The sequence below is a fragment of the Nesoenas mayeri genome (genome assembly GCF_963082525.1).
Source record: "Nesoenas mayeri genome assembly, chromosome: 1".
Lineage (NCBI taxonomy): Eukaryota > Metazoa > Chordata > Aves > Columbiformes > Columbidae > Nesoenas > Nesoenas mayeri.
In genome coordinates this window covers 212,085,157-212,096,372 of record NC_137541.1, presented here as the reverse complement: position 1 = coordinate 212,096,372, position 11,216 = coordinate 212,085,157, and the positions used below count along the sequence as shown (strand labels likewise).

Below are 11,216 nucleotides of genomic sequence, written 5' to 3'. Positions count from 1 at the left end.
CAGGATGGGGCCAAGGGCGATGAGGACATGGATGTTGGGGACAGGATGGGATGGGGGGTGAAGGACAAGGACGATGAGGACATGGATGTTGGGGACAGCCAAGAGGGGGACAGGCAGGATGAGGACATGGATGTTGGGGACAGGATGGAATGGGGGTGAAGGACAAGGACGATGAGAACATAGATGTTGGGGACAGGATGGAATGGGGGTGAAGGACAAAGACGATGAGGACATGGATGCTGGGGACAGGATGGGATGGGAGTGGACAGGATGGGGCCAAGGACGATGAGGACATGGATTTTGGGGACAGGATGGGATGGGGGTGGACAGGATGGGGCCAAGGGTGATGAGGACACGGGTGTTGGGGACAGGACGGGGACAGCCAAGAGGGGAATGGGCAGGATGAGGACAGGGAGTGTGGGGACAGGACGGGGACAGCCAAGAGGGGGACAGGCAGGATGAGGACAGGGAGTGTGGGGACAGGATGGGGACAGCCAGGCTGCGATGGGGACAAGCAGGACGCGGGGACCAGCAGCACCACGCCCCCCCCACCCCAGCCAGCGTGGCGGATCCGGGGCCGACCCCCCTTTATCTCCCCCCCACCCCCAAGGCGGGGCCTCCCCGCCCCCCCCCCCCCCCCCCGCCCCGGCCTCTCCCGGCGGCAGCGGCTGGATGCGGGGGCTGGGTGCGGGGGCTGGATGGGGGGCTCTGGCTCTGGGGGTGCTGCTGGTGCTGCTGTGTCCCCCCCCGAGCCCAGCCGAGACCTACACGGCCATGGCGAGTGTCCGCAGGGCGCTGGGCTCCGAGGGCCGCCTGCTCCGCCGGCTCCGCGGGTACCTGCGGGAGGAGCGCGGCCGCCTCCGCCGCCTCGCCAGGTACCGCCCCCCCCAACCCCCGGGACGGGGACACGCGTGGGGACACCCACCCGGCACTGCCAGCATCCCCTCACCCGCTTTAGGCAAACCCCTGGCCCAAGGGTGGGTGCTGCCCTGGCAGGGAGGGGGTTAATCAACCCCCCCCCATCCCCTCCAGCTTTCAGTTTTTGGGGGTGCTCCTAAATATGAGGTCGTGGGTGGGTGGGGAGCACGGACTGGACACTGTCCATGCTCCCCAGCCATGTCCCAGGAGGGGATCGGGGACGTGGGGCATGTCCCTGGGCTGGGGACGTGCCTCACGGCATCCCCAAGGAACGGGGCATCCTCACCAGGGATGGGGTTCCACCAGGCTTGATGGGGTTTCCGCACCTCTGGCTTGGCCAAAAAGTGGGTGCTGGGGTATCATGGGTGGGTGGGGAGCACAGCCCAGACACTGTAGGAGACCAGGGATGTGGGACATGTCCCTGGGCTGGGGACCAGGGATGTGGGTCACAGCATCCCCAAGGCACAGGGCCAGCCCCACGTACCCACCAGGGATGGAGTTCTTCCAACCTTGATGGAGCTTCTCCAACTTTGATGGGGTTTCTGCACCTCTGGCTTGGCCAAAATGTGAATCTTGGGGTACCGTGGGTGGATGGGGAGCATGACCCGGACACTGTCCACACCCCCCAGCCATGTCCCAGGAGGGGAATGTTGTCCCCAAAACCCTAAGCTGGGGAGTGTGTTATCCCCAAGGCACATGCCATCCCCACGTACCTACCAAGGATGAGATTCCACCAACCTTGATGAGGTTTCCCTACCTTTGGCTTAGCCAAAAAGTGGACTCTGGGGTATTGTGGGTGGATGGGAGCATGGTACACACACTGTCCATACCCCCCAAGGCCCTGTCCTAGGAGGAGGACGTGTCACGGCATCCTCAAGGATCATGCCATCCCCATGTACCCACCAGGGATGGGGTTCCACCAACCTTGGAGGGATTTCTCTACCTTTGTCTTGGGTATTGTGGATGGGTGGAAAGCACAACTCAGACACTGTCCATGTGCCCCCAGATGTTTCCCAGGAGGGGGACATGGTCATTCCAACCCTGGACTGGGGACCTGGGATGTGGGTCATGGCATCACCAAGGCATGGGCCATCCCCACATACCCACCAGAGATGGGGTTCCACCAACTTTGATGAGGTTTCTCTACCTTTGGCTTGGCCAAAAAGTGGATGCCGGGACAAAGATGCCCAACTACGGAGGGCTCAAACCCCATCCCAGTGGTGTCACCACCCAGGAGCATCACTCAAATTGTCACCCAATGGGTGCTTTGTAGGTTTTATGAGAAGGTCCAGGCACTGCACCAGGACCCTGAGGCCTCGGTGGACAACCCCTTGTTGGCCTTCAGCCTCATCAAGCGTCTCCACTCTGACTGGCCCAATGTCATCTACAGTGATGAGGCCACCGAGAACACCCAGGGTATGGGGGGGATGCATGGCAGTGTGTCCTCTCTGTCACCTGTGGAGAGCCAGGAGGTTGTTGGGATTGGGTGGAGAAGCAGGAGAACAGGTGGTAGAGTGGGAGAATGGGTGGAGGAACAGGAGAATGGGTGATGGAGAAGAAGAATGGGTGATGGAGCAGAAGAATGGGTGGTGGAACAGAAGAATGGGTGGTAGAGCAGAAGAATGGGTCAAGAGCAGAAGAATGGGTAGAGGATCAGCATGTTGATCCCAGAGGATGGAGAAGAGCTGATAATGGTGACTGCACCCCAAAAGTTCATTAATCCCCCTCCATGCACCCCATTACCCCCATTTGGGGTTGCACTAGATGACCCTTGAAGGTCCCTTCCAGCCCAAACTATTCTACGATTCCATGTTTCTACCCCACCTCAGCTCTCCATGATGCCTTCAAGGAGGTGGAGCAGGAGCTGCCTGGGGCTGAGGACCTGGACGGGGCCGCCCGGGCGCTGATGCGGCTGCAGGATGTCTATGCACTCAGTGTCAAGGGCATGGCCAATGGTGTCTTCCAACACACCAGCTCCAGTCGCCCACCCCTCTACAGCCCCGGCCAGCGCGTGTCCCTCTCTGCCGATGACCTCTTCCATGTGGGCAAGGTCAGAGTCAACCCCATCAGATCACCACAAAGCTTTTCCAGCCCGGGATGGTGCCCTCGGCCAAATTATGGGGCTTCTTGCTGCTTCCTGACTCATGGAAGGGAAGAGCCAAGCAGGTGGCCTGGGAGAGACCTCCTGCCCCAGCATCCCAGTTGGGTATTGGGTTGGCCCCAGCTTGGTGCGAAAAGTGGGTCCATAAATCCCGGGGAGGGGATTTGGGTGCTTTGGTAGAGGATTTAGTTTGGGCCCGAGTCCTCTGAGTGTCACTGCAGAGCTGGGGTGGAGGTTTAGAGCGTTGGGTAGAATGGGGTTGGATAGGATGGAATGGGGTGAGATGGAGGTGGAGGTGCTGATGGGGATGGAAAAGGGATGGAATGGATAGAGGTGGAGATGGAGATGAAGATGGAGGTGGAGATGGAGGTGGAGATGGAAATGGAGGTAGAGGTGGGGATGGAGTTGGAGGTGGAGGTGGTGATGGAGGTAGAGATGGGGTTGGAGGTGGAGATGGAGATTGAGATGATGGAGGTAGAGATAGGGATGGAGAAGGATGGATGGGGATGGGACAGGAAAGAATGGGACAGGATAGGGATGACACGGGAGGGAAAGGGGATGGGAAAGCGACAGGATGTGATGGGACAGGATGTGTGGGAATTGGAATGGGATGACATGGAGATGATGGATGGGATGGGATGGGATGGGATGGGATGGGATGGGATGGGATGGGATGGGATGGGACAGGGTGGGCAGCGATAGAGGTGGAATTGGGATGAAGATGGTCATGGTGGTAGGATGGGATGAGATGGGACCGATGGGATGGGTCAGGATGGGGTGAGGAGCATTGAGTCATAGAATAGTTTGGGTTGGAAGGGACCTACAAAGCTCCCCCAGTGCCCCCCCTGCCATGAGCAGGGACATCTTCACCAGCTCAGGTTGCTCAGAGCCCCGTCCAGCCTGGCCTGGGATGTCTCCAGGGATGGTTCATCCACCACCTCTCTGGCCAACCTGGGCCAGGCTCTCACCACCCTCAGTGTAAAACGATGAGGATGGGGTTGGGCATTTGGTGGGACATGTGGTGGGACAGGGTGGGGACAGCATGCAGGCCAGGCTCCCTCGCAGGTGGCCTATGACACGGGTGACTACTACCACTCCATTGCGTGGCTGGAGGAGGCCGTTGAACTCTTCCGCCTCTCCTACGGCAGCTGGAACCCCGAGGACCGGAGCAGCCTGGAGGATGCTCTGGACCATCTCGCCTTCTCCTACTTCATGGTATGGCCCATCGAGTCCCATCCCCATCACCCTGGTGCCTGGTGGAGCTGAACCATGGGCAGGGGGATGCTCATGGTCTCCCTACTCCCCCCATCCAGGCTGGAAATATCTCCCATGCCTTGAGCCTCTCCAGGGAGTTTCTCCACTATGGTACGTGAGGCAACCAGGAAGAGGGGAGATCTTGTGGGGTGTCCCCATCACCAGCCTCCTTCACCCCATTTCTTGCCCCCACATTGAGTTAATTCTCCAGGGCCTGATGCTGGAGAAGGGGGCAGGTGATGGTTAAACGGTGTTTTTGGGTGACATCACCTCTCTGGCAGACCCCAGTAACCGAAGGGTGGTGAGGAACGTAGCCAAGTACGAGAAGCTCCTGGAGACAGGGACAGTGACGAGCGCGGAACCCCTGCGACGCCCCAACGGCACCCGCCTGCAGAACCGCGACGCCTACGAGGAGCTGTGCCAGCGCCCGAGGGGGCAGGTGGGGCTGGTAGGGGTGCCATGGTCCCCCACCCCACTGTCCACCCTCTCATGTCCTTCTTGGTCCTCCCTCTCTCCTCAGCAGGCCCCGGAGCATCTCCCACAACTTGGGTGCTCCTATGAGACCAACGGCAGCCCCTACCTCCTGCTCCAGCCTGCCAAGAAGGAGATGGTCCAGATCCAACCCTACGTGGCTCTGTACCACGATTTCATCAGCGATGTTGAAGCTGAGACCATCAAGGGGTTGGCAAGTCCTTGGGTGAGCCGTCCCCATCCCCAGGGATGTCCCCATCCTGGAGGAAGGTGTTCTGAGAGCTAGACTTGAGGAAGAGATGTTTTACACTGAGGGTGGTGAGAGCCTGGCCCAGGTTGGCCAGAGAGGTGGTGGATGAACCATCCCTGGAGACATCCCAGGCCAGGCTGGACGGGGCTCTGAGCAACCTGAGCTGGTGAAGATGTCCCTGCTCATGGCAGGGGGTGTATTGGGGGAGCTGGGAAGGTCCCTTCCAACTCAAAATATGCTATGGTTCTATGAAGAGCTGGTGGTCCAGGATGGACCACCTTGAGGATGAAGAGATAGGACGGGTTTTAAGTCAGGGCTTAGCCAAAGCCTTCTGCAGCAAGATCCTGAGGAGGGTGAGTTCAGCTTAGGCCCACATGAGCTCCCCCAAAAGATTTTGTGGAGAACTCAAGTCCATGCATGCACCTACACCCCCTCCCAGCCAGGCTTGGCTTGGTGTCACCCAACTGTGTTGGCTCCAACTGCTTCCATCAACCAAGTGGGACACCTTGGGGTGGGGACCTTTGGCCACCAGTTGGTATAACCTCCCCAGTTTTGACCCAAACTGAGGTCCCTATTTGGTGTTGGGGGTACCCATCTGCAGCAACATCCCCCCCACCATGTGTCCTCCAGCTGCAGAGATCCGTGGTCGCCTCTGGGGAGAAGCAGCAGAAAGCCGAGTATCGGATAAGCAAGAGGTAGGAACCACCCCATCCCTTGTTCTCCAACCAGTGGGACCACCATGGCCCCATTGCCACCAACAAAGCTGTGCTGGGGACACCTGGGTTCTCCACACCCAGCAGTGCCACTGGCCACAGGTGGCTTTGGGGGGGCTTAAGGTGGGGGTGCTCCCACAGCGCGTGGCTGAAGGACACAGCTCACCCGGTGGTGCAGACGTTGGAGAAGCGCATGGCTGCTGTCACCGGCCTGGACCTGCGCCCACCCTACGCCGAGTACCTGCAGGTGGTCAACTACGGGTTGGGAGGCCACTACGAGCCACACTTCGACCACGCCACGGTCAGGGAGCTGCTGGGGTGGTTGTGGGGTGGTGGCCAGAGTGGGTCCTCCAGTGCATTTGGGATGGTCCTTGGGGTGATCATGGGATGGTCCCTGGGGTGGTCTTGGTGTGATCCTGGGGTGGTCTTTGAGATGGCCACCAGAGTGGTCTGTGGGGTGGACACTGGGATGTTCTTGGAAATGGTCCCTGGGGTGGTCTTTGGGGTGATCTCTGGGATGGTCCCTCAGACGTTCCCGAAGATGGACCCTGGGGTGGTCCCTGGGATGGTTGACTGGGGGAAGGTCCCTGATGGTCCCTGGGGTGGTACCCATGGTGATCCCCGGGATGTTGCCCAGGGGGAGTCCCTGGGGTGCTTTTTGGAGTGGTATCCCTCAGATGTCCCTGGAGGTGGACCCTAGGATGGCTGCTTAGGGAAGGTCTCTAGATGGTCCCTAGGGTGGTCCCCATGGTGATTCTGGGATGGTGCCCAGGGTGGGGTCCCTGGGGTGCTCTCTAGAGGTGGACTCTGGAGTGGTCTTTGGGGTGGTCTCTGGGATGGTCCCTCAGATGTCCCCAGAGGAGGACCCTGGGGTTGTCCCCATGGTGATCCCCAGGATGGTGGTCAAGGTGGGCCCTGGGGTGGTTCCCAGGCTGGTCCCCCAGATGTCCCTGGAGATGGTCCCCATGATGCTCCTGAGATGGTTCCCTGGGGAGAAGGTCCCTGGTGGGGTCCCCACAGTGACCCCTGGGATGTTCCTGGAAAGGAAGGGAGGAAAGAAAGGAGGGAGGGAGAGGAAAGATGGGGAGGGTGAGATTTTCCCTGGGAGCAGCTCTGGTAGGGCCTGAGGTGCCTCCAGGCCCAGCCATGACTGTCCCCATGAGACTGACCATCCCCACCACCTCCTCATCTTCTTGGGGCAGTCCAGGAAGAGCCCCCTGTACAGAATGAAGTCGGGCAACAGGATCGCCACGCTCATGATCTACGTGAGTCCCATCCCTCCCAATTCCAAGTTCTGGGCATGGAAAGACTGCACCTGCGTGGTCATCAGTAGGGTTCAGAGTGAACAGGGCTCGAGTTGGGTGGGGACAGCCCTAAATCAGAGCACGGCCGGGTGTTTAATGACAACTTGAGTATTTGAAATGACAAAAGGAATGTTTAAGAGCCACGTTGAGGGAAACGCTACGGGGGGACAGAGGGAGGTTCCGTGCCTCAGTTTCCCTGTGCAAACAGCCACATCACAGGGGAGGTGGTGGGGAAGGCTCATATTTTCTGCTCCTTTTCCAGCTGAGCGCAGTGGGGGCTGGTGGCTCCACCGCCTTCGTCCACGCCAACCTCAGCGTGCCCGTGGTGAAGGTGAGGGGACCCGCGCGAGTCGCGGGGAATGGGGGGACACCGGTCTGTCGCGTCCCATTGCTCGCAGGGTGATGCCAAACCCCAACAGCGGGGCTCCCTGATCTGGTTTGGGGTGTCAAACCCCAACGTGAAGGTCAAAGCCCAACCCCGGGCTTCCATCTCCATTTTGGGGTGTCAAAGCCCAACCCTTGGGCTCCCATCTCCATTTTGGGGTGTCAAACCCCAACCTTGGGGCTCCCATCTCCATTTTGGGGTGTTGGATGCCAACCCTTGGGCTTCCATCTCCATTTGGGGGTGTCAAAGCCCAACTCTTGGGCTCCCATCTCCATTTTGGGGTGTCAAACCCCAACCTTGGGGCTCCCATCTCCATTTTGGGGTGTTGGATGCCAACCCTTGGGCTTCCATCTCCATTTAGGGGTGTCAAAGCCCAACCCTTGGGCTCCCATCTCCATTTTGGGGTGTCAAACCCTAACCTTGGGGCTCCCTGATCTGGTTTGGGGTGTCAAACCCCAACGTGAAGTTCAAAGCCCAACCCCGGGCTCCCATCTCCATTTTGGGGTGTCAAACCCCAACCTTGGGGCTCCCATCTCCATTTTGGGGTGTCAAACCCTAACCTTGGGGCTCCCTGATCTGGTTTGGGGTGTCAAACCCCAACGTGAAGGTGAAACCCCAACCCCAGGCTCCCATCTCTCTTTTGGGGTGTCAAACCCCAACCTTTGGGTTCCCAGCTCTGTTTTGGGATATGAAACCCCAATGTGAAGGTCAAACTCCAACCCCAGGCTCCCATCTCCATTTTGGGGTATCAAACCCCAATCCTTGGGCTCCCATCTCCATTTTGGGGTGTCAAAGCCCAACCCTTGGGCTCCCATCTCCCTTTAGGGGTGTCAAACCCTAACCCTGGGGCTCCCTAATCTGGTTTGGGGTGTCAAACCCCAACATGAAGGTCAAAGCCCAACCCTGGGGCTCTGAGCTCTGTTGTGGGGTGTCAAACTCCAACCTTGGGGCTTCCTGATCTGGTTTGGGGTGTCAAACCCCAACATGAAGGTGAAATTCCAACCCCAGGCTCCTATCTCTATTTTGGGGTGTCAAACCCCAACCCTTGGGCTCTCATCTCCATTTTGGGGTGTCAAACGTCAACTCTTGGGCTCCCATCTCCATTTAGGGGTGTCAAACCCTAACCTTGGGGCTCCCTGATCTGGTTTGGGGTCCCAAACCCCAGTTCTGGGGTTCCTGGCTCTGTTTTAGGGGTGCCAAACCAGGGCTCCCAGCTCTATTTTGGGGTGCTAAACCCTAATCCTGGGGCTCCCTGATCCATTTTGGGGTCTCAAGCCCCAATCTTAGAGCTGCCAAACCCCAATTCTAGGGCTCCCATCTGTGTTTCAGGGTATGTAAAATAAAATCTTGGGGATCCCAGCGCTATTTTGGGGTTCTAAACCCCAATTCTGGCATTCCGGGCTCTGTTTTAGGGGTTCCTAAACCCCAACCTCTGGGTTCCCAATTCTATTTTTGGGGTTCCAAACCCAAATTCTGGGGTTCCAGGCTCTATTTTGAGGTTCCAAACCCAAATTCTGGGGTTCCAGGCTTTATTTTAGGGACTCCAAAGCCCAATTCTAGGTCTCCTGGCTCTATTTAGGGGTGTCCAACCTCAATTCTGAGGCTCCCATCTCTGTTTTAGGGGTTCCAAACCCCAACCTGAGGGTTCCCAGCCCTTTTTGGGGGCTCCAAACCCACATTCTAGGGCTCTTGGCTCTATTTTAGGTGCACCAATTCTATCTGGGGGTTCCAACCCCCAATTCTGGGGATCCTAGTTCGGTTTTAGGGTGTTTAACCCCAATTCTGGGGTTCCTGGATCTGCTTAGGGGTGTCAAACCGCAACCCCAGGGCTCCAAACCCCAATTTTGGGGTTCCTGGCTTTGTTTTGGGGTCCCAGGCTCTGTTTTGGGGTTCCAAACCCCCATTCTGGTGCTCCTAGCTCTGTTTTAGGGTGTTTAACCCCAATTCTAGGATTCCAGGCTCTGTTTTAGGGGTGTCAAATCCCAGCCCCAGGGCTCCAAATCCCAATTTTGGGGTTCCAAACCCTTATTCTGGAGCTCCAGGTTCTGTTTCAGGGGTTCCAAACCCCAGTTCCAGGGCTCCTGGCTCTATTTTGGGGTTCCAAACCCCCATTCTGGGGTTCCAGGCTCTATTTTGGGGTTTCAAACCTCCATTCTGGTGCTCCCAGCTCTGTTTTAGGGATGTCAAATCCCAACCCTAGGGCTCCAAATCCCAATTTTGGGGTTCCAAACCCCAATTCTGGGGCTCCAGGTTCTATTTCGGGGGTTCTAAACCCCAGTTCCAGCGCTCCTGGCTCTATTTTGGGGTTCCAAACCTCAATTCTGGGGTTCCAGGCTCTGTTTTGGGGTTCCAATCCCCCTCTCTGCTCCACAGAACGCGGCTCTCTTCTGGTGGAACCTGCGGCGGAACGGGGACGGTGACGGGGACACCCTGCACGCCGGCTGCCCCGTCCTGGCTGGGGACAAGTGGGGTGAGACGCGGTGTCACCCTGGGGTGACACGGGGTGGGAGGAAACCCCTAAAAAGTCATGGATAACGGGGAAAAACACCAGCGATATTGAGCGGGGGTGACGACGCAGACAGGAGCAGACGCGGTGTCCTTGTCATTGTCCCTTCCAGTGGCGAACAAGTGGATACACGAGCACGGGCAGGAGTTTCGGCGGCCGTGCGGCATCGACCCTGAGGACTGAGCCACCGTGGGCTCAAGGATGTGGCACCCATGGGTGACAAAGCCACCAGGGCACAGTGTGTCCCCAAGGCTGCCAGTGGCACAGGGTGCTAGTGGCGGTACAGCCGGATTCAGTGAAAATAAAGTCCAAAAGACGCGAAATTGGAGTCTGGGGCAAATATCTTGGTGTGGTGACATTGGGGGCTGGTTGTGCCCATGTCCCCACATCCCTGATCCCTAAACAGGCCCTCAAGCCCCCTCCTCCAGCCTTAGATTAAGTCTTTCTCCTAAAAGAAGTGGTAGTTAAGTGACGTGGCATCTCTAGAGTAATCAGTAGGCTTCAGAGTGAACAGGATGACCAGCAAGAACCAGAGCAAAGACACCACACGATCCTTAATCGGACAAACTGGTGCCTGGTGCATCTTCGGCTTAATTTTGAAGCTTGATTTTTTTCTCGCTCATTTTGGGTTCGAAAATGTGCATTTATTACCCCGCGTCTGTGTTTATCCAGCCTCGGATTAACCCTTCGGTGTGTGCAAGCGACGAGCAGAATTGGAGCAGGGAGCAACAGGAGGATGATATGGGAACAATTTGGGGCTTATTCTGCCAAATTTTAAAGCAATTTCACCCCCAAATCCTGCTCTTCAGATAAGAAAAACCACCCCAGGACTCAGGGTGTTACAAAACAGACGAACCGACACAGCCCGGGTTCCTCAACAGCCCGAGCGCCGCCGCTTATTGTTTTCAGATGTTTCTGGACATGTGGAAACCATCGGGCAGGGGGAGGAGGGGAAAAAGGAAAAGCTGCGGCTAAAGCATCAGCTCGGAATGTCGAGAGGATGGGGGAATATTTGGGATGACGAGAGGCTCCTGTGAGTCACAGGAAAAACCCGAGGATGGCTGGATCACAGTCATAGAATCCTTTTGGTGGTTGGAAAAGACCATCAAGGTTGAGTGCAAATGTTCCCCCACCCCCGGCTCTGCCCCATGTCCTGAGAACCTCATGTCCGTCTGTCCAACCCTCCAGGGATGGTGACTCCAGCACTGCCCTGGGCAGCCTGTTCCAATGCCCCACAGCCCTTTGGGGAACAAATTGTTCCCGACATCCAACCTCAACCTCCAGTCTTGATAAGCATCACTATTCTCCATTGGC

At 57.6% G+C, this 11,216-nt stretch overlaps 1 protein-coding gene across 1 annotated transcript; it reads left to right on the top strand.

Moving 5' to 3' along the window:
- Positions 1-672: 672 nt before the first annotated feature.
- P4HA3 (prolyl 4-hydroxylase subunit alpha 3) lies at positions 673-10,085 on the top strand (the record flags this gene model as incomplete). Its single annotated transcript, XM_080338704.1, has 13 exons — positions 673-875; positions 2,192-2,334; positions 2,748-2,968; positions 4,085-4,234; positions 4,333-4,384; positions 4,555-4,712; positions 4,794-4,970; positions 5,625-5,689; positions 5,849-6,008; positions 6,910-6,972; positions 7,274-7,342; positions 9,770-9,866; positions 10,015-10,085. The coding sequence occupies 13 exons, from the start codon at positions 673-675 to the stop codon at positions 10,083-10,085; spliced, it is 1,629 nt and encodes a 542-aa protein (XP_080194830.1).
- Positions 10,086-11,216: the final 1,131 nt, after the last annotated feature.